At 39.4% G+C, this 22276-nt stretch overlaps 1 protein-coding gene across 1 annotated transcript; it reads left to right on the top strand.

Moving 5' to 3' along the window:
• Positions 1-5576: 5576 nt before the first annotated feature.
• LOC114661857 (protein chibby homolog 1-like) lies at positions 5577-12520 on the top strand. Its single transcript, XM_028815074.2, has 5 exons — positions 5577-5685; positions 6219-6322; positions 7103-7208; positions 9117-9229; positions 12192-12520. Exons 2-5 carry the CDS (start codon positions 6245-6247, stop codon positions 12270-12272), a joined length of 378 nt encoding a protein of 125 aa, XP_028670907.1. The 5' UTR covers positions 5577-5685; positions 6219-6244; the 3' UTR covers positions 12273-12520.
• Positions 12521-22276: the final 9756 nt, after the last annotated feature.

Below are 22276 nucleotides of genomic sequence, written 5' to 3'. Positions count from 1 at the left end.
ACTACATCCCGGGGGGGTACTACAGTTATTAGTGCAAGTTCCTAGGACTTGCTGGAGACCAATGTGAAGCCTGCTATTTGATCCAAGAGGTGGGGACTGCTGTCTCAAGGAGTCCTTTTGCTGCAAGACAATGGCACACACACACTGCTGAGAACACCAAGGCTTATTGCCACATCCTCCTTATTCACAAGATTTGGCACCGTGTGATTTCCACCATTTTGGATCGCTAAAAAAACATTTGGGTGGTCGTCGATTCAAGACAGATGACAATGTGAAGAAAGCGGTGCACAAGTGGTGGCGAGGACAAGATGTAACCGTTTATTCTGCTGGAATCGAGGCATTTCTAGGCAGGTGGCACAAGTGCATTGAGAAGGGTGGAAACTATACTGAGAAATGACAGCATTAGTCTTGTTAAGGTTCATTCCATTTTCTGATAAATCCCATTTTCTAACTTTAGCTTGACTGCCTTTCCTATATCCCTGTTTTTTTTGTTTGTTCACAGTTAACTTATAATTAAGTTTGAATTTTTTTCTGGTCATGTCTTAGGACCATAAGGTCCCAGTATTTATTTCTTTTTCAAAATACCAAGCTGGCCCTTAAAATCAAGCACTACGAACATGATGGATTGACCCCTCTTTACCACCACTCTACCTGCTAATAAGCCATTCAGAAATATCAATGTTGAGGTTAAAAAACAGGTTGAATTTTGCTGTCAATATTTGCTTGATTATGCTTGTGTGTGTCCTTTAAATATTCTCACTCAACTACAGTAAATACAATCAGGCTCAAAAAGGGATTCCTATTTTTATTTGCATAAATGCAAAACATCCACTCTTAATTAAGGAAAAGTCTTTTTGTGACTTTGTTAAATAAAGAACAGTACCAATGTCAGACATATGTGCCGTCAAGTTTAAAAATCCCACTCTGCCCCTCTGTGTTTCAAACAGCCATGCAACATGATGCAAATAAAATTTCTGAAAATTCATATTTAAACATGCAATCCAAAGCACTATCAAAAACTCCAATTGAAAATTTTTCTACCACATTACAGGCTTCCGCATAGAGAACGTCACATTTATCAGTCTATTATTAAGATTATTATTGTAACTAGGAAACATGCGGAACTCTGGTCTTCAAACAAAGGGGGTTTTAAGCTGAACATTTCTGTTTTGGCCACACATTCTTTTGTTCTCATTATGAAAATTACCATCCCATAGTGAATACGGTTCTGATCTACCCTTCGTCAGTAGTGCTCTTCAACCAAACATTGATGTAAGGACGTAAAACCCAGGTTTGCTTATAAATGAAAGTTGTATTTGAGGATCGCCTTGTTTGTCAGCATAGAGCACACTGCATTGTGTATCGTGGAGTTTGTGTGGTATGTCATTCAGGATCACTACACATAGTGCTATATAAGAAGACTAACAGTATATCAGGTTATATTGCACCTTGATGTGTGGAGTACAAGTCCAAGGATGTTCTGCTCAAACTTTATAACACACTGGTGAGGCTTCATCTGGAGTCCTGTGTGCAGTTTTTGCCTCCAGGCTACAGTAATGGACATAACAGTGCTAGAAAAAGTCCAGAGAAGAGCAACTAGGCTGATTCCAGGGCTGCAGGGGATAAATTATGAGGAAAGATTAAAAGAGCTAAGCAATTACAGTTTTAAAAAAAGAAGATTAAGAGGAGACCTGACTGAATTGTTTAAAATTATGAAGGGAATTAGTCCCGTGAATCGAGACTGTAAGATGGCTCCCGATACCTATACAAAAGGACAAAGGTCCAAGTCTTTAGAGTCCTGGTGCTTCCTGTCTGGCTATATTGAGAGTCATGGTTGCTATCCAGTGACCTGAGATGAAGATTGGACTCCTTCGGTACTGTGTCTCTTCGGAGAATCCTTGGGTACTGCTGGTTTGACTTTGTGTTGCTCATGGAGTCCCGAATGAGGCACATTACCTGCATTGTGAGGAAGCATCCGTTACGGCACTACGGGCATGTGGCGCGATTCCCCAGCTTCCAGTATCTTCATTGTTGAGGACCTGAGTGGCTGCACCAGGCCAAGGGGATGCTCACATGACACCTGGCTGCAGCAGATAGAGAGAAATTTCCGGAGGGTGGGACTAGGCCGCGTGTCTGCCTGGGGATGTTGCCAACCGGGATCCCGAGCTGTTTTGTCAAGTGGGTGGGTGCTGTAGCAGTGCATGCTACATCCACCTAACAATAATTTTTGAACAGAATAGAACTGGACCATTCAATCTCTATGCTGTCATAAACGAGACATCCCGCCGAAATCAAATCAGTTACTACAGAGATGAGTAAAAAAGCACTGAAAAGAATAACCTGGTAATTACAGTGGTGACATACAGTACATCTGCAGATATTTCATATTGGTTAAAGTGACTACATGACATTAACTGAATATACATTAATCGTGATCGAGACAGTGACTTTAAAATGAGTTCATCAAGAACACGGGGACACAGTTAGAAACTTGTTAAGGGTAAATTTCACACAGACATTAGGAAGACCTTTCTTTACACAGAGAACAACAGAAACACATGAAATAAGTGACCAAGTAGTGTGATAGACAGTAGGACTTTAGGGGCTTTTAAAATTAAACTTGATGTTTTTAAAGAAGAATGAAGTGGAGAGGACTGGTGAGCTTTGTTGGGCTGAATGGCCTGTTCTTGTCTAGAGTGTTCTGATGTTCTAATACACAACAGTTTGCTTCAATCACTCCATTTTAAAACCAAATAGTGATGTCACTGCACCATTCATTACAGCAGATTCAGCTGTTTCTTTATACATTATATGTGTGCTTAAGTAATTTGTACAGTGCATTATTAAAATTCTTGAGTGTTCTTGCCTCCAGCCACCTTTCTAATGAACTGTCACATTACCTTTTCAGACTCCTCTACATATCCAGCTTGGTCAGTCATCCTGGCAGACCTGGTAAAGAAGATGCTTCTTGCATACCCAAGGAAAAACAACCTACAGGGTAGATTCAGCTCACCCACCTTCTGGTATATCCAGATGAAACGAGCCTTGGAAATCAGCAAGGAAACTGGTCACGTTTAAGACGTCTGGCGGATGAGATTCCTGAAAATGAAGATGATAGAGATGCCTGTCTGCATCTGTGGCCTAGACACTGGAAATATATCCTTACTGAAGGATAGGCCAGCTGTCTATGTGTGTAGCTAAAAAAATGTTTGTTCATCTTTTATTGGCAAAATTCCTTTAAACTAAAATATCGTGTAAAACTGTAATCATTAAAGACATCTGAAATACATTTAAATTTGCACATATGAGCAAGTTGTGAATTTTGTGTTGCGTAGTGTACAGGGTAAGCAGGTGAACTTAAAACTATAAGAAATGCCGTGCATGGATCTAATTATGACTTTGAACAATCTGCTATTACAAAAAATTAATAAATAACAATAATGGACTGTGTCACACTCCCAGAGTTCAAAAACTGAGAAAGATCTTAATGTTAGGAAAGGCTGGCTGGTTACAAAAACACATGAGGATGGCAGATGTGGACCTTTGGAGGTCAGAGTGCAGGGCCAGTGAGCCCAGGCTCAGAATTCCACATCGGTGCCTGCAGGGCATAGGGGGCATTGTAGTCCTCTGGGGGCCACCAGAGAGACCCACAGTGTTGGAGAGCCCCTATGTCACGGGGTTTCCGCCTCACCTGGAAGTGCTGAAAGGCCATGTGTGTGGAAGATTGGGAGCACTTGTGGGGCAGCTAAAATAAAAGGGACTGTCAGAGTCAGAGTCGGGAGGTGGTGGACAAAGCTTGCATGGAGGTGTGGAGGAGGCAGCAACTAAAAGAGAGACACAGAGAAGGCAAAGTACTCTTGCTTTATTGTGTCTATTGTGCCGATTGTATATACTTGTGGTTGTGGTGGTGGGAAACGCTTGCATCAAAGGGTTTCCCACGAATTAAAGACTCTTTGTTTTTTACCTTGGGCCTCAAGCCTACTTGTGTTAGGTGTTTGGGGAGCTGGAGTGCTCCCTGGTGTCCACAATATTTAGAAAATTCCATGATACCAAAGCATGGTGGCTATCAGAGGCAGCACCTAAAGTGACCAACTAAGACCATCCTTGGCAAATAAGCAACTCCTGTCTAGGTTTTCTCACTCCCCATGTTAGCATAGTTATTAGTTTGTTTCCATAATTCATCTCACCTAATTTAATAATGGCTGTATAAAATTACAACTGTACCTGTCCACTGATAGGTAGGGCCCTTACGAACACAACATTCAAAATGTTTTTGGATGCCATTTTAGGAGACGTACATGTTTGTCCAGGCTCATTACTTTTCTCTTCTTTCATAGCTTGAAAAAAAATATTTGTTGCAGTCTGGTGTAGTGGCTAAAGCCTTTGGGCTTCAAACCATGAAGTTGAAGGTTCATAGTCCCAACACTGTATGACCTTGAGCAAGTCACTTCGCCTGCCTGTGCTCCAAGTGTAAAGACAAAAAGAAATGGAACCAATTATATTGCAATGTTGTAAGTCACCTTGGATAAAGGCGTCCACCTAACAATCATTTTTGAACAGAATAGAACTGGACCATTCAATCTCTATGCTGTCGTAAATGAGACATCCCGCTGAAATCAAATCAGTTACTATAGAGATGAGTGAAAAAGCACTGAAAAGAATAACCTGGTAATTAAAGTGGTGACATAAATCTGCAGATATTTCATATTGGTTAAAGTGACTACATGACATTTACTGAATATACATTCAGAAAATGATATATATTCTGTCATGGCATCGCTGTTAAACCCATTTGGCATGCCGGGGTTGCAGGTCCTACAAATATTCCCAGCCCAGTGACAGATGAAAACCCGCCTAATAACGCTGTGGACCATCCTAATGCATGACGCTGTTGACAACCACGGGAGTTTTGGAGATGTCGATGACTGGGGGGGGGTTTGCCCCCTACCCATTCACCCACCCACCTTGCAGTTTATAAGATAGAACCACATCACATCCCACCCCCAGCGCCAAATTTTATATTTTCCCCAACAGCCCAGTTTGGCGTGAAAACCCCTCATCTGGCAACCCTGAGTACTCCGCCCTTGCAGAAACACACTTGGCCCGGTATTCTTAATGCGCATGTGCAAAGGCAAAGCAAGGCGTCTACAGTAGCCCAGGAAACCGCGTCACCAAAAATAAATAAAGAAAAAATATATGACAGTTACTCGTGTCTCTAATCATTCTTTTAGGTTTACGTATACAGAAGAAGGCAAATACTTTGCTAGGAAGAAATTGGGATTTAAATATCGTCTAACGTGTTCTACACGCTTCAAAACATCCCGTAATGTTAGTTTATCTAACAATTTTTTGCGGAACCATTAGCGCTTGATATCGTTCCCACACGGACTATTGAGCGTAACGCTGTCTCTATGGTGACATGAGGCCGTTAGGACGATATTTTAGAACAGAGGGGTGAACCCTGATAATTAAAACAGATTTAGAAATATAAATTAGATATAATAAATTAATAATCAAATAATACATAATCATTAATTTTTATATATTATTTTCAACAGATTTATATTTTATGATAATAGCCATATATAATTATGATTTTATAAACGTCACCCCCTATAATTTAAGTGGTCGAGTCCCCGTAACGCCAGGAGTTTGAAGACGTTGGCCAGCCAGGCGCTGACAAGGGTGAGCATTTAGTTATTGTCTGTTTTTTATTTAATTTCCAGAATATAAACATGGCATATAATAACTTTGTTTCATTCTCCTTAAACAAATATAAGTATAGCTTATATCGATTTCATTTCTACGGTTCTCCCTGTGAGAGACCTCGTAGCCTATTGTTTACATTTATTTCTTCAGTTTAGTTGCCTTAATACGTAAACGAGAAACTGTAGTCATTTTTATTAACCTAGCCAAATCGCAGAGCTTGAACATATGTAATAAACATGGTAAATGTTGCATCTAATTGTATTTTTTTTAATTAGCTTTCAGTTGCAACACTGCCTGATGCATTTGGGGCATACTGTGTTAAGTTTTAAAATCATATGTCTGATTTAAAAATGAATGTACCCGGGTACTTTACTGGTATCTGCTTAATAATTTACATTTTTGGTGAATGTCACACTCTTTTTAACTTGTCATGTTATGTATCCATTCACAAAATTCCTGAATGTGTATGTGTTATTTATTATATCATTTAATGTGTTTTTTACATTTAGATAAGAAGAAATCAATAAATAAAATTATGCCACTTTTTGGAAATGCCTTCAGTCCCAAAAAGACCCCTCCACGAAGATCAGCATCTCTGTCCAGTCTCCATACGGTAAGTGTAACAATTGGTTTGTCTCAATATGCAGGCTTACTGCCGGTTCTTCATCTTTTTGAAATTTAGGTCGTCTTCTTTTTTCAGATATCTCAAGAATGTGTGGTGTAGTGCATTCTGCAACTCTAAATGTACTCACATTAAGTTGGTTTGCTCATTGTTGTATTGACAAGTTGGTTCCTACCTTGCAATCTGTGTTTATGAGGCAGATTTTTAATCAAGCAGATTACTAAAATACCGGTAATTGAATAACTGTATTGAAATATATACAATCAGTTTATTGCCGATCCAGTTATAGTCATATAGTGTGACGTCCTGTGCCATCTTGTTCACTATTGTTTTCTTTTTCCACCAAGAATTTCAGCCGCCTTTCAAAAAAAAAATGTGCTTGTTAAATTAATAATTAATTGACTCAATGTGAGTGACTGTACAGTAAATTTGTGCCCTGGAATGGTCAGGCTGGGGTTTGTTCTGCTGTTGTACCGCATACTATCAGGATAGTGAAAAAGGTGCATATAAAAATGGATATGTAAAGGAAATATTACAAAGTGTTTGGAACAAATGTCTGCTAAAGAAAATTGACAGGATGTGTTTTATGTGGTAGAGTGACATACAGTAGATGTTTAAATTGAGAAGGGAATATGGAGTAATTAAAAAAATGTCAATTGCATTCTGACTTAAGTGTCAGTTTAATGTTGTTTACCTCATGATAAAGCTGAAATATATTATTATGACAATATCTTTACAATCCATTTTTTTTTTCCTGTTTTTCATTGGCAGTTGGAACGTTCAGTCAGGGAAAGTGAATTAGGACTTGAATATGGATCTCCAAGTATGAAAATTGGTGACCAGATCCTAAAGTTTGAAGATGGCCAGTGGGTTGCAGGTAAATCTAAAAAATGGACTTTCCTTATGCAGCGATTTGATTACATTTTATTTAAATTGCAAACAACCCCAGCTGTAAATAACTAAAGTTGTGTATCATATCATACCTAACCATGCCATTTTCTAAGCTTGCTTAATACTGAGTAGGGGTGCAGAGGGCTGGAGCCTGTCCCGGAAAGCGGACAGGGCAACAGTCCATTCCAGATTGAGTACACTCAATGCACACACACACACACACACACGCACACACACAAGGGCCAAATTAGCATCTCCAGTCTAGCATACTAACATCTCTTTGAACTGTGGAAAGACACCGGACCACCTGGAAGAAACCCACACGAACATGGATATGAAATGCAAACTCCACACAGGGAGGACCCGGAGTGTGAATCCTGGTGTCCATACTGTGAGGCAGCAGTGCTACCACTGTGCCTTTCTAGCTGTGTTCAAAGGAATCTGTTTTCTTTGTCTTATTTATCTTCACAGTATATCTTGTAAAGCAATGATAAATGCTTTTAAATAAGAAATTAACACTTAACAACAACATGTTTCGTGTCTGAAACACTTGAAAATGTGGGAAATATATAACAGCTAAAGCACAACATGAAATATTTCTGATTAGGGATAAACCTATGACCATAGGTAAGGGGTGTGAGCTGAGCTTGACTTGATTATGGTGGACAAAGAGACTCCTAGAGTTACACATGAAGCTTCCATATTCAGTAACTATAATGCCACCTGCCAGTGTGTGATATCCCAATTTCATGTTGATGAATATCTTTAACATGTCTAGTAATCCATGATAGGGTTTTAACTCTGGCACAAATATATTTTGCAAGAACAGTGTTTTAATTTTTCAATTCTTCTTTGTTTATTGGTAATTTAACAAGGCTTTTCTGTTAATATGTCCTTTAGTCACTAGCAAGCAGCCCGCTGCATCCTGGTCCCAGTATCCTAAAATCACTTAAAATCATTAATATATTAAACAGTTGAAACACCCCGGGAATCAAGTTGCAATCAAAACATATTAATTGTGTACAGTTTTTACTGCTTTATGAATTTTTAATGTAACCAGTGCAAATCTCACTGAATGTTTTTTTTTCCATGATTATACCTCTTATAGTTTAATAACAGTTGAAAAAACAGCCAGTATTGTGATTGTGGGACAAGATGAATGCAAAGCCATTTAAGATGGAAAGCAACTGTGCAGTTTTAATGAAAAATGCAAATTCAGATGGAAGTATACAGCATAGTGAGGGTAACAAGAACTAAAGAATCGCTAAAGCCATTGACACTGTTATTATGCAAGACTCTACTGCACCGCATAATGAGTGGAAATTAGCAAAGATAATTGAAGATGTGAGTTCCAAAATCTGCTAATTACACCTTTTGGTAAAATTTAGTGAACACGTGATTGTGACTTTTCATGCAGTTGGTCATGCGCAGAGAATATGTTTGAGCTTCAAAACCTGCTAATTGCAACAGTGTAGCGCTATAGTTTTAGGGATTTAGTTTCAAAATCTGCTTACGGACCCAAATTTTCCTATTTATTTCCAAAATTTATCTTTTGTACTTAGCTGATTTTGGAACAGAGCTCTTCAATTAAGGATAGTTAAATTAGCTAAACTCCATCCTAAACAAGAATCTCAGGCTTATCATCAAGCCCATCTAATTTGAAAGGCCCATTCAGGAGACCGAGACTTAGCTAGAAGAAGACCGAGAGATTTTCAATCTTGCATTCCCGCAGTCATTTCTTAGGTTCTAGTTAGATTTTCGTTAGACTACTAATCTTTAGGTGATATTTATTTTCATTTTGAGAATTCACAAGTGGTTTGGTGAGAGTGTAACTGACAATAAACTTGTACTGTTTAAATTTGTGTGTGCAAATGACTGTATCTGCTTACTACAGAAACGGATGAAGGCATAATACACAAAGATGCGCAGCGCCTAAAGAAGAGAAACCGACAGTTAGAAGAGGAAAATAATCTGTTGAAGTTAAAGATCGATATTCTTCTGGATATGGTAAGATTCATGGGTAGTTTTTATTAATCCAGCTCTGAACACTTTTTTTTAAACAAAATTAGCATTACTGAAATTACCTGTAAAATATTTCAGTATGTTTGTATTCCAATAAGATAACAAAGCTATTTCAAGTAGAGTACTAATTTATTTAAAATGTTGTTTCCCGGGCGGCACGGTGGCGCAGTGGGTAGCGCTGCTGCCTCGCAGTTGGGAGATCTGGGGACCTGGGTTCGATTCCCGGGTCCTCCCTGCGTGGAGTTTGCATGTTCTCCCCGTGTCTGCGTGGGTTTCCTCCGGGCGCTCCGGTTCCCTCCCACATTCCAAAGACATGCAGGTTTAGGTGGATTGGCGATTCTAAATTGGCCCTAGTGTGTGCTTGGTGTGTGGGTGTGTTTGTGTGTGTCCTGCGGTGGGTTGGCACCCTGCCCAGGATTGTTTCCTGCCTTGTGCCCTGTGTTGGCTGGGATTGGCTCCAGCAGACCCCCGTGACCCTGTGTTCGGATTCAGCGGGTTGGAAAAATGGATGGATGGATGGATGTTGTTTCCCATCTACAAACAGAAATCCTGCTCTGCCGGGCAGGCTCATGTAGTTGCTTAATGAATTTTAAGAGGACTCTGTGCATTTCACAAAAGATCATTTCTAAATTAATTTTATTGCATACATTTTAATGCAAGTAACTAACTAAATAATTACTATGTTATTAATTCAATGTTCTCGTTAAAAACCTATCGGACCTTTGCAGACCTGTGAGGCTCTTTGCATGAACCCGGGGTCCATGCATTTGGTGTTTACTTATTTATTTATTTACTAGCTGTGTAAGCTCGTGCTGGAAAAAGCCTGGGGTCCTAGAAACTATTGAAATCATCAGAAAATAAAACTGAAATGTAGAGATGTCAGGTAAATGAAAGGAACTACTCTGGGCATCTCTCTCCTAGGAGGATTCGTTTTGCCGACGTGCTCACCTCACTTGTGTATTAGCGGCAGGAGGAAAAGTAAAAGGGGATACCGTTTTGCTGATGTTAAGCGACATCGTCTTTCTTCAGAGGTTTTGTTTTGCTGACATGCTGGCCTCGCTTGTGTTAGTAGCGGCTAAGCAAGTTTTCTGTTTCCTCGGAGGTGGAACCCTTACCCCGACTCCACCTCTCACTTCCACGCGTAGATGTTTTTATAGAAGATAAGGGACTTCTTTTTAGCAGATTATCTCTGAACATTTTGGCATGACATTACATTTCTTCAGCTATCGAATGCTCAGTACTTATAATTGGTGCACAAGATTCAAAGCACATTGGTTTCCAACGCTGACTGTTATTTTATATCATAACAAACTGCTTTTTTGTCTGATTGCTTCAAATTGCTTAACCTGTAATGGCAACATAAAAATAACATACAGAGGGTTCTCAAATTGCTAAGTTAATATGCAGCAAAAAGTGCAACTTACTGTATAGAAAAATATTTCTTTTGAGTATTTCTCATATTAGGAAAAACAGAAGATATTTTTAAGGCAAATTGGTAATCACCTAAAATTCAAAGTAATACAGTTAAAGTATGAATACATTAATGTATTAAAAATGGCAACTTTCTGAAAATAGTTAATGAAGATTTTTTTTCTCCTTACCTGAAGAAGTCCAAGTGTCTTGATTCTTGTCACTGGATGCCTTTTAAGGTGTACGGTATTTTAATTTCAGGATTTTCATCATCTTCCCCCAATAAATATTTCAACCATTTGTTGAGGAGCTTTGTCAATATTCGACCGTAGCAGCAGCAAACCAGCATTGCAAAAGACATATACGAGGGGCAGTCAAGCTAAAGTTAGAAAATGGGATATATTAGAAAATGGAATACACCTTAACAAACTGATACTGTCATTTCTCAACGTCGTCTCCACCCTTCTCATTGCACTTGCGCCACCTGCCTGGATTCCAGCAGAATAAAAGGTTTTGTCTTGTCCTCACCACCACTCATGCATCCGAGTTATTGTCAAACCCTACATGCTGACGGGTTCTTCAGTCACTAGTGCAAGTTCCTGTGACTTGCTGGAGACCAATGTGAAGCCTGCTATTCCATCCAAGTGGTGGGGACTGCTGTCTCAAGGAGTCCTTTTCCTGCAAGACAATAAGAACACCAAGGCTTGTCTGGAGAAACTGAAGTTTGAGGTATTGCCACATCCTCCTTATTCACCAGATTTGTCACTGTGTGATTTCCACCTTTTTGGACCCACTAAAAAAACATCTGGGTGGTCGTTGATTCAAGAAAGATGACGACGTGAAGAAAGCGGCGCACGAGTGGTGGCGAGGACAAGATGAAACCTTTTATCGTGCTGGAATGGTGGAGACTACATTGAGAAATTACATCAATTATTTTCATTCCATTTTCTAATATATCCCATTTTCTAAGTTTAGCTTGACTCCCCCTCGTAAAATCTGACATGCTTTCAATCTGTTCAGTTCATTCAGTTTGTCATCATTAGTTTTATTTTAATGAAGAGCGTTATACAAACCCATTCACATCCTTCCTGTCTTATTATCAACATTCATATATATTCACAAAACAATTTTTTAAATAGGTATTCTACTACGTGAGCCATTTTGTCGTTTTTCAGAATCGTCAACATACTTCTTAAGAAGAAAAGTTTTACGGCAAGTCTTTGTTGCTAACTATTAGCATCATATATACAATTCGCGTATAGCAGGGCCTTTTCAGCACTTTAAGAAACTCATACCTGCCGTGCTATTTAGAATGACAAATTGCTGCCTGCAAAGCATAAGAATGATGATATCATTGCTTTGGTTGCTGTTGTTTGGGTCATTTTGAACAGTGTGCATTGTCAGTTTTTCTGCTGGTAAGTGTTTTATTGTTTTTTTTTTCCATACTTAAAGAATATTTATAAAACTGTGACACATGCAAGATGCACTGGCTACATTTTTGTCAACGTTCACAACTGTGTCTGCTTTTGTGTTTCAGCTTTCACAAACAACGGTGGAGTTGCAACTTGCAAATAGCGGATTCCCAGAAACCAGGTCCTATAGCCCAAGAAGGAAATGATATTATGTACCAATGGGCTTTTCTTATTTATTTTTTACATAAGGGTACTTATGATCATTCATTTATTAGGACAAAATTGCAATAATCTGTAATTTACACTCAATGAAACATGGCAAATTTAGATTTGTTTTCCATTGTTGCCTTTTTTTTTTTGTTATTTAATATCATGGTACTTTTGAATATGAAATTTATGCTTGTAAATATTTTCTTACGCACAAAATATTCTAATAAATTTTTCCATGATTGCATTTGTTGACTGTAAAGGAATTCTCCTTAAATTTAATGTTTCGGTTGCAGTTCTTCATTGAACAAACTAATATGTATAGTTTGTATACACACACCATAATACGTAAAAAAAGAAAATGTTGACTTGGCAGTCACAGTTGCGGTAACGCACTATATAGGCGTATTTTCATTGGTGTAAAGGAGCCAAAATCGTGTTTCTTGACAAATCTCTGCTGAAAAATGAGTTGGCTGAAAGTCTGTAGTGTTAGTGCATCGGAGACAGGATGTGCAGTGTTGTTCATAATGGCACTCAGCTTTGTCTTCAGTCTCTTCTCCACTTCTACCTCTAGGGGACCAAGAGTCTGTCCTATAACTGAGCCTGCCCTTTTAATTTAGTTGTTGATTCGGTGGGCCTCTCTTGAAGTGATATTGCCAGCCCAGCACACCACTATGTCCATCACAGAATTGTAGAAGATGTGAAGGATCTCCCTATCCACATTAATAGAACACAGTCTCCTAAGAGAAAAAGAGTCTGCCCTGCCCTTTCTTATGTGGTTCCTGTGTTACAAGACCAGTCTATCCTGTCATTGATGTGGACCCCAAAGTACTTGTAGCAATGCACCATCTCTACATCCACTCCCTAAGTAATGACTGGGCATAGAAGCTCTTTGATGCAGTGAAAGTCATTAACCAGTTCTTGGTTCTGCTGATGTTGACTTGCAGACAATTCTCCACATTCTCCTCCTGACTCCTCAGCTCTGTCTCATCCCCCTTATCTGTGTGCCCCGCATGTGTAGATTCATCAGACTTGATGTTATTTTGGAGAAATTATGAGGATAGGATTTGCAAGCTTTATTGGACTTGCTTGTCTGTTCTCATCAAAATGTTTCTGTTGTCCTAATGTTCAGTCTGGTGAGAAAGGGAAGTGTCCTTCAGAGTTGAGAAAGTTTTTGAGTGAGGAGAAAGGCAGCCCAAGCAGTAGGGTCCACACATTGTTAGTGAACAGAACAAAATGGAGACATTAGAGCTTTTAAGGGTTTCTATTTATGGAAGTTCCATTCTTTCAGACACAGGCATCTCATTGTTTAGGTGAGCAAAGAATCTTTATATAGCTATGTGATTTTACCAATTTTTTTTGTGAACGCTATGAGCAGATTGAACAAGGTGTGAATATTGAAGAACTACACGTGCTATAGGAGGGTAAACCAGTATTCAGAAGTACCCCACCATTTAGCTAAATTCAAGATGCTCTTCCTTCAAGCGCCCCAGAAGTCGGTACTTGTGATGTCTGACTGGTCTTCAGAGTTGATTAGCAACTCTATTTCCATGTTTTGGAGAAAATAAACAAAAAAGCAGAAGACAGATGCAATAGTCAAGAGCAATTGTGACAGAGTGGACACAAACGGGGAGGCGACGTGTGTTAAGTGCAGTAAACCAGTAAAATCCCCCGGCGCATTATGTATCCAGTGCTGATCCAAGATCATTCCAAATAGGATCTGTATTATGCTTCTCACTTCTCTTTAATCTGATACTTTTATTTTAAAGAAAAGCCTCCTTTTATAATTAAAAGGAACTCAAGCCATTCTGTTCCAGGTGTTTACCTGTGCCAAAGGGGGGGGGGGGGGGGGGGGGGTGACACTAATCCACTTGCTCAAATAGCACTTGAGATTAAACACATTGATTGTTTCTAACCAACCTTTTCTGTAAATGGAATTTTTTTTTTTCTTTTCAGAATTTGCTAACTTATTGGGTTTACGTGCCAGCAAAACCAGATTAAGATCTGCTTAGCACAAAACGTGCCAAGTGTCTCGGTGGCTCACATGTACACACACAGCCCTCCATTCAGGGTTGGATTTGGTGCTTTGCTGCTGAGGCTCTGCCTCTGTACTTCCTAACCAAGGGCTTGAAGAGATTATGTCTGCTAATGGCCAGGGTTTTGCCACCAGCTGCCAGTTTTAAATGCAGCAACTTGAAGAAACATGAAAGTTTTCAAACGTTTCTTTCGAGGAAATTTTATTTTTTCAGCTACAATGACAGGGTGTGCAGTGGCTTGACACTTCAGAATAACCTTCTCTACGGCTGCCACATTTTGACATTTCTGAACTTTGGAGAGCTAAAGAAAGAAGAACAAAAAAGGAAAGCTGTAAATGTTTGAGCGGGTAGGACGAACAGGAGAAACTGGATCGAGAAGGTGGTAAGACTCCCAGTCCCACCAAGGAGATCAGAAGCCTTCAGCTGCAGGTTAGGCTTTGAATTTGTGCCAGTGTGATACGATCTTAACAGTTCATAATAAGTTCTTGAGGCTGCCTATTACTTTCATTATGTATTATTGAGTGCCTTGGTTAAGAGGAAAGTTACGAAGCAAATCTGGTGGAGTGGCAATGCCCACCTAATGGTAATATAGAAGGTACACAATGTAAATTAGAGGAACAAAACTGCAAAGAGACATCAGAAATATCTATAAGGAGCTTGACATTGGTGATGTCATGGCTGATAAAGGATTACGGTCTGATTAATGTATTGACAGCCATGTTCTCTTAAATATGCAGTGTAGGTTACCTGCTGTACATGAAGGAGTTAAGGTGCCTTCAAGCATTTATCAGTTGGAGTACCCTTTAAACGCTTACATTATTTATTATTATTATTTCTTTCATAAATTCAGTATTTAAGTGGACACACCTAACTCTAACAGTAGAGCCGCTGTGATACAGCCGGTGCCGTTTGGGTTTGAATTCCCACCTGAGTTGCTTCCTATTAAAATATGCGTATTTATGTCAAGTCAAATTAATATTTAGACATCTCTTGAAATGCACATAGGGTACCTTAAAATTAATTGCAGATATCTGAACTATTATCTATTTCGAGATGTCTCAAGTATATTTTGTGATATCTCAAATAGATTTCAAGATATCTTCACATGATATCAGCAAGCACATCTTTACGCAAAGAGTTGCTGGAATCTGGAATAAACTACCAAGACATATCATTGAAGATTCTGGACTTCAACATCCTTTAAAAAGGACCTGGATGAGACACTGGGACAGCTTGGCTTTTAGCTAAGCAAACGAGCCTGATGGACTGAAGGGTCCTCTCTCGTTTGTCACATTTGTTGTTCTCTATATCTCAAATGCAGTTTCAGATGGATCTAGGGCTGCCAACCATCCTCATTTTCCCAGACATGTCCTCACTTTTAAGGTGCCATGGACTGTCCAGGAGGAATTTATAAAATGTTGAAAATTTCCAGAATTTTGGCTCCTATAATTTGAAAATCGCCATATCCTTATCATTGGTAAAAAGTGAAAGCCATACACCATACATACACATGCAGCATTTGCGGAAGTAGTGCACACACTTTTTTCCTAGAATCTTCACTTTTGTTCTGGTAGTAAACAATGCAGATATTGACGAGAATAGTCGATATCTGTCCAACTTGGCTTTTTCACTTCATCTTTTGAATTCAGCTCTTATCTTCTGAACTAGATAGTTCATTATAAATGTTGTTCCTTTCCTTAATTATTTGTAATCCTAATTCACCGTAACTAAGTGACTTTATTCAAAATCGATATTACAATTTCACATTTTCTATGTGAGATCTTATTTTCGATTCTTCTTGCTGCAGCTCAATTAAACAAGGAATTTCATACATCCAGGTACAGTCCATCATATTTATGTGTGAGTAAGTACTGCTTTGTGATATTTTAATGGAAAATATATTGTTATTACCACCTGGACCTTACTTTTATTCTATGTTAATTAGTGTTCCCTAATTTTAATTATTTATTTTGTCTTTTTTATCATGTAAAGCACTTTGAACTACATTGTTTGTATGAAAATGTGCTATATAAATAAATGTTGTTGTTCCAAAATGCATTTATAATTGAAAATGAATGAGTCAACTATTAAAGTTTCAGTTAATTAAAAAAAAAAAATCACACATTTATTCTGTCATATAAATGCAATATCTTTTTAGTCATCAGTTGATCAAGTAAGAAGTCACTTCTTCGAGTAAGTTAATAATATTTTCATAATTCTTTCATTTACATAAATTCAGGAATACCCATTATGCCAAAAAGAAAGTGCAAGTTCACAGACTACTTGAACAACAAATCTCCTTTTCTTTTTTTTTTTTTTCAAAAGGGCAGAACAGATTCAATTAAGTGGCAAACGCTTCCAAGATTCAATTTCAGTAGTGTGAAAGAAAAATTAACTGCTTGCAAGCTACTAAGGGTTAAAAGCTGACAAAGCTGTTTTGCTATAACAGCAGGTTATTCATACAGGCGTCTGTCATAAGACAGGGTGCAGTAAGCTGACCGAGGACAACTTGCTCTTTAGGAACGCGTCTGTTAGACACAGGAAAGATGGCCTTTCCTTCTTTAGGGTCCATCTGACACGTACACTAAACAGAAACAGATGGCCCATTTGCATAATAAAATGAAATGCTTAGGTAAACGATATTATGCTTTTTGAGATTTAAGTAGAAGGGGGACGAAAGAAAACAATATAAAGCCGACTAAAAACGGGAATCTGCGCTCTTCTGACGCATGAACCCATCTACTCATCTGTGACTGAATAAAAGTTGATTGATTGAATTATCCCTGTCTTCCTCTGAGGTTTCTTCCACACTAGATAGACAGATACTTTATTAATCCCAAGGGGAAATTCACATTAAGAAATCAATTAATTAATCACACTAGCATACTATGTCAAGATTTCTATTCATATTTATCCAAGAACCCAGCTTTACTGAGAAAAATAGCTTCAGTGGAAAAATATAATACAATGTAGATAAATGCAAATAAACTAAACTGAAAAGAGTAAAATTATTTTTATTTTACTAGAAGTGAATTTACCATGTGCATTGTTTTGTTTTACAGGTTTACAACATTTAAGCTATCCCAATAAGAACGGAAGAAATTAAGTCTGTTAATTTAAGAGGCTTGACATGTTCAAAATATTTAATGGGTTATTAGTTGGCCAGTGTCTGTGATTATGGCCATCATATCATAATTATAGTGATAATCTGCTACTAAAGGTTTATATCCATCCATCCATTTTCCAACCCGTTGAATCCGAACACAGGGTCACGGGGGTCTGCTGGAGCCAATCCCAGCCAACACAGGGCACAAGGCAGGGAACCAATCCTGGGCAGGGTGCCAACCCACCACAGGAAACACACACACCCACACACCAAGCACACACTAGGGCCAATTTAGAATCGCCAATCCACCTAACCGGCATGTCTTTGGACTGTGGGAGGAAACCGGAGCGCCCGGAGGAAACCCACGCAGACACGGGGAGAACATGCAAACTCCACGCAGGGCGGACCCGGGAAGCGAACCCGGGTCCCCAGATCTCCCAACTGCGAGGCAGCAGCGCTACCCACTGCGCCACCGTGCCGCCCCTAAAGGTTTATATCATTTTAAAAAAACATAAGACAGTATTAAGGGTGTATTATGACATCATAGGGAAAGGCGTCCTCAAAAGTCTTCATTTTTTGACCCAAATGTCCTCAATTCCAGAGAAAGAAAGTTGTCAGCTCTAGATGGATTGCTCATTCATTTGAAAAAACAAGGTTTATTTGCCACCAGGGAGAAATTTGGCTTTTTACAGAAGCTCTTGTATATCTGTAGTAGTAGGGTAATGTACTGTGTTAGCCATTATGGATGCAATGAGAAGTCGAGCAAAATGCCACCTTCTATTGGCGAACTGAACAGATTAGAATATGGAGGCTTTCGAGGCAACACAGGCCCCTTCTTCAGGCACGTTGTAGTCTAGTAGGGGCCTCAGTTGCCTCGAAAGCTTGCATATTCTAATCTGTTCAGTTCGCCAATAGAAGGTGTCATTTTGGTTGACTTCTCATTACAGAAGCTCTTTAAATAAACAAATAAATGATTTTCGATATCTTAAAATACATCTTTTGGCATAAGGATCTAATAACCGAATCCCATAAAAGCCTTTTCAAGCTTAGTGCGCTTGAGACTTGAGGTTTCATTTGTTTGTTGCTCGTGTTCCTTAAGAAAATGAGTGGTGCTTTCAAAACTCGACTTGATGTTTAAAGAAATTTGGTGAATTTGACTTGGGGACTTTTTTGGGCTGGATGGCCTGTCCTCGTCAAAATTATTCAAATGAAAAATCATCCTGATTTTGAGATATCTGAAATGCATTTCAAGATATCTCAAAATTACTTCTCAACATGACAACCTGTGGCTTTGAGAATGGTAGGTTGTGTCCAGCACCTTGAGAAAGTCTTCAGACCCTTTTCACTTTTTTCTGTATTTTATCAAGGTGCCACATTGTGCTAAAATCATTTCATTTTTGTTCCTCATCAGACAACACTCTTTACCCCAAGATGACAATGTGAAAACAGAATTTTAGGAATTTGTTACCATTTTATAAGAAGTAAAAAATGAATGTCTTGGCCACAAAGTCTTCAGACCCTTTGCTATAACACTTGAAATTGGGCTCAGGTGCGTCCAGTTCTACTGCTCATCACTGAGATGTTTCTTTACCTTGATTGGAGTCCATCTGTGGTCATTTCAATTGATTGGACATGATTAGGATTAGGCACACCCCTGTCCATAGAAGGTCTCACAAGTTGAGCAAAAACCAAGCCATAAGGTCAAAGGGATGGCCTGCAGGGCTTGGAGACAGGATTGTGTCGAAGTACAAATCTGGGGAAGGCCACAAAAGGATTTCTGTAGCATTGAATGTTCTCAAGAGGACAGTAGCCTCTTACCACTTTTAATGGAGCTGGCTACGTGGACAAATTGAGATACTAGGAGAGAAGGGCTATGGTAGGACAGGTGACCAAGAACCCAATGGTCACTCTGGCAGAGTTGAAGAGAACCTGTGTGGCGATCGGAAAAACTTCCAGAAGCATAACCGTCACTGCCATACTCCCCTAATCTGGGCTTTATGACAGAGTGGTCAGAAAACATATGGAAGACTGCTTAGAGTTTGAAAGAAATGCACCTAAAGGATTCTGAGACTACAAGAAAGAAAACTCTGTTCTGATTAAGCCAACATTGAACTGTTTAGACTCAATTCTAAGCACCATGAGTGGAGAAAAGCAGGCCTTGCTCATCACTTCCAAAATACCATTAAAACAGTGAAGTATGGTAGTGGCGGCATCATATTGTGGGGTTGTTTTCCAATGGCAGAGACTGTTAGACCTGTCAGGGTTAAGGGCAGAGACGGTCAATCCATTAAGTGACACAGATATGCGTCTTGGGTACCATCACCCAAGCAGCACTATTTATGGAAGTTATGGGACATAGCCCCCATGTCCGCACTATAAATAATAAAAGGGAGTGCAGTTTGGGTAACTCAAGGGGCACCTGCTCTGGACACCCAACCCCGCTCAAGTGATGCACACTCTGGGACTTTCTGAACTAACACACTCGCACCATCATCAGTGATATGGACACAGAGGGCAACCCGACACCCCCCAACCCCAACTAGGGTGCTGTATGGGCTTCAACTGGCACTAGTTGAGGAGAAGTTGAATGGTGCAAACTACTGAGATGTTCTTAATAATAACCTGCTGTAGAGAGCTCAGGACCTCCGACTGGACCAACCACTCACTTTCTAATAGGACAATGACCCCAAGGCACAAAGCAAAGTGACTTTAACTTACCCAGCCGGAGGCCAGACTAATCGAACACTCTGGAGAGACCTGAAAATAACAGCCCACCGGTGGTCTCCATTCAACATGACAGAGCAGGAGAGGATCTTCAGAGAAGAACAGCAGCAAATCCCCAAATCCAGGTGTGTGAAACTTGTGGCGTCCCACTTAAGAAGACTCCAGGATGAGGGGGCTTCAGCTCAATACTGAAGAAAGGGGTCTGAATACTTCTGTTTTCTTTGTGTTGAGTGTTGCCTGATAAAGGAAAAAAAATGAATTGAAAAGATTTTAGGATGAGGTCGCAACATAACAGGAAGGCATCTGAAGACTTTGTGAAGGTGATGTGTTGTAGCAATTAAAGAGACATTGGCATAAACCAGGTAAGAAGTATCAAAATATAAATAATAAATAAATCTAACATAGCATAAAAGTAAGTCCTGCAATGTGTTAAGCTTTACAAATTATATACAGTATGACTATGCAATCTTTGAAAGATCTTGAAATACAACTGCTAGGCCAAAACGTTTTATATCTTTTTTATTTTAAATTTGCTGCACTGCCCCACCTGCAATATTATTTATTTATTTTTATAATTTCCTGCAGAGCACCCGAGCACAAATCCTAAACTACTTATTAAAGTATAAACACAAAAGACTCTTTGTAAACGTCTGGGCTTTCTATCCTCTTAGCAAGCGTGTGCCGCAGTCACGGTGAGCTCAGTGGAAGAAAAGGAACGCTGGTGCGGACCACCCCCGAGTGACAAATAATTGGAGGGCTAGTTTAGGAAAGCACTAAGCAAACCAGTTATTTAAAAATTAGGTTTTTGAAATCTCATATTTCCGTCTTGATTTATCTAAAAGCCTCCAGATGTTTGCTTGTCATGGTTCTTAAAACTGCAGTAGTCGCCCGAAGTGGACGCTAAACTGGATGAGGTTTTAAAAAATAAGTCTAGCAAGAGCAGTCATGTGGAGGGGAGATGGTTTCGTTTTACCGAGGGTGGGAGTGATTGGGTGGTCTGTTTTGCCTCAAAACCCCCAGAGGTTTATTTTCCCCAACGTACCACAGGCTGACATTTCTACATTCCTCTCAAAAGAAGAAATCAAGCAGTGGACAAACAAAAACCCACCGATTCTGACAAACTCCAAGCATTGATGATGTAAGAATGGGCTACCATCAGTCAGGATTTGGCCCAGAAGTTGATGGACAGACAGACAGACTGCCAGGGTGAATTGCAAAGGTCTTAAAAAAGAAAGAAGGACCAACACTGCAAATATTGATACTGCACGAAAACTTTAAAATGTATGAAATGCTTGTAACTCTACTTCAGTATACCATGTGACAAAAAGATCTAAAAACACTGAAGTGATAAACTTTGTGAAAATTAATATTTGTGTCATTCTCAAAACGTTTTGGCCACATCTGTATATTCAATAACTCATATTGACAAAGTGAGAACATGATATGATAAAAATCAAAAACCAAACTCTCTCCCTCCTTTAAGTATTCAGACCCTTATTTCAGTACTCTGGCAGCAATTCCAGACTTCTCTGGCAACCCTTTACAAGCTTTACACACCTGTATTTGGGCAGTGTATCCCGTTCTTCCTGGTAGGTCCTCTCAGGCTCCATTAGATCAGGTGGAGGTGTTTGTAAACTGCCATCTTCAGTGTTGTCTTGGCGTCTTGTGATGGTTGTGCGGATGACTGAACCATTTGCTGTAGTCTTCGCTCTGGAGGAGGTTTTCTGCCAGGAACTCTCTGTATTTGGATCCGTTCACCTTTCCCTCATTTCTGACCAGTCTCTCTGTCCCTGCACCCACATAGCATGATGATGCCTCCACTACATTTCACAATAGGGATGGTGTTATGCAGGTGTATCTTCTTCACACCAGACGTTTGCTTCCAGTTCAATTTGTGTCTCATTTGACCAGAGAATCTTCAGAGTCGGTGGGGATCAGGGCCTTTCTCGGTAACGGTGAATGCAATTCAGAAAAACAGCATTGGACAGGCCATAAATGCAGTACACTGGCTTTAGCAGGTATTGAGACCCCCTGACTTTTTGTACATCTTTATTTTGTGGAAGATTTAATTTTAAATAGATAAATCTGACCAGAGATTCTTCTCCCCTTACCCTCTCAGGGTCATTCAAATGCTGTT

Source organism: Erpetoichthys calabaricus, chromosome 12 (assembly GCF_900747795.2).
Source record: "Erpetoichthys calabaricus chromosome 12, fErpCal1.3, whole genome shotgun sequence".
Taxonomy (NCBI): Eukaryota; Metazoa; Chordata; class Cladistia; order Polypteriformes; family Polypteridae; genus Erpetoichthys; species Erpetoichthys calabaricus.
The sequence above is the reverse complement of the archived record's forward strand: the minus strand, read 5'-3'. Positions and strand labels throughout refer to the sequence as shown.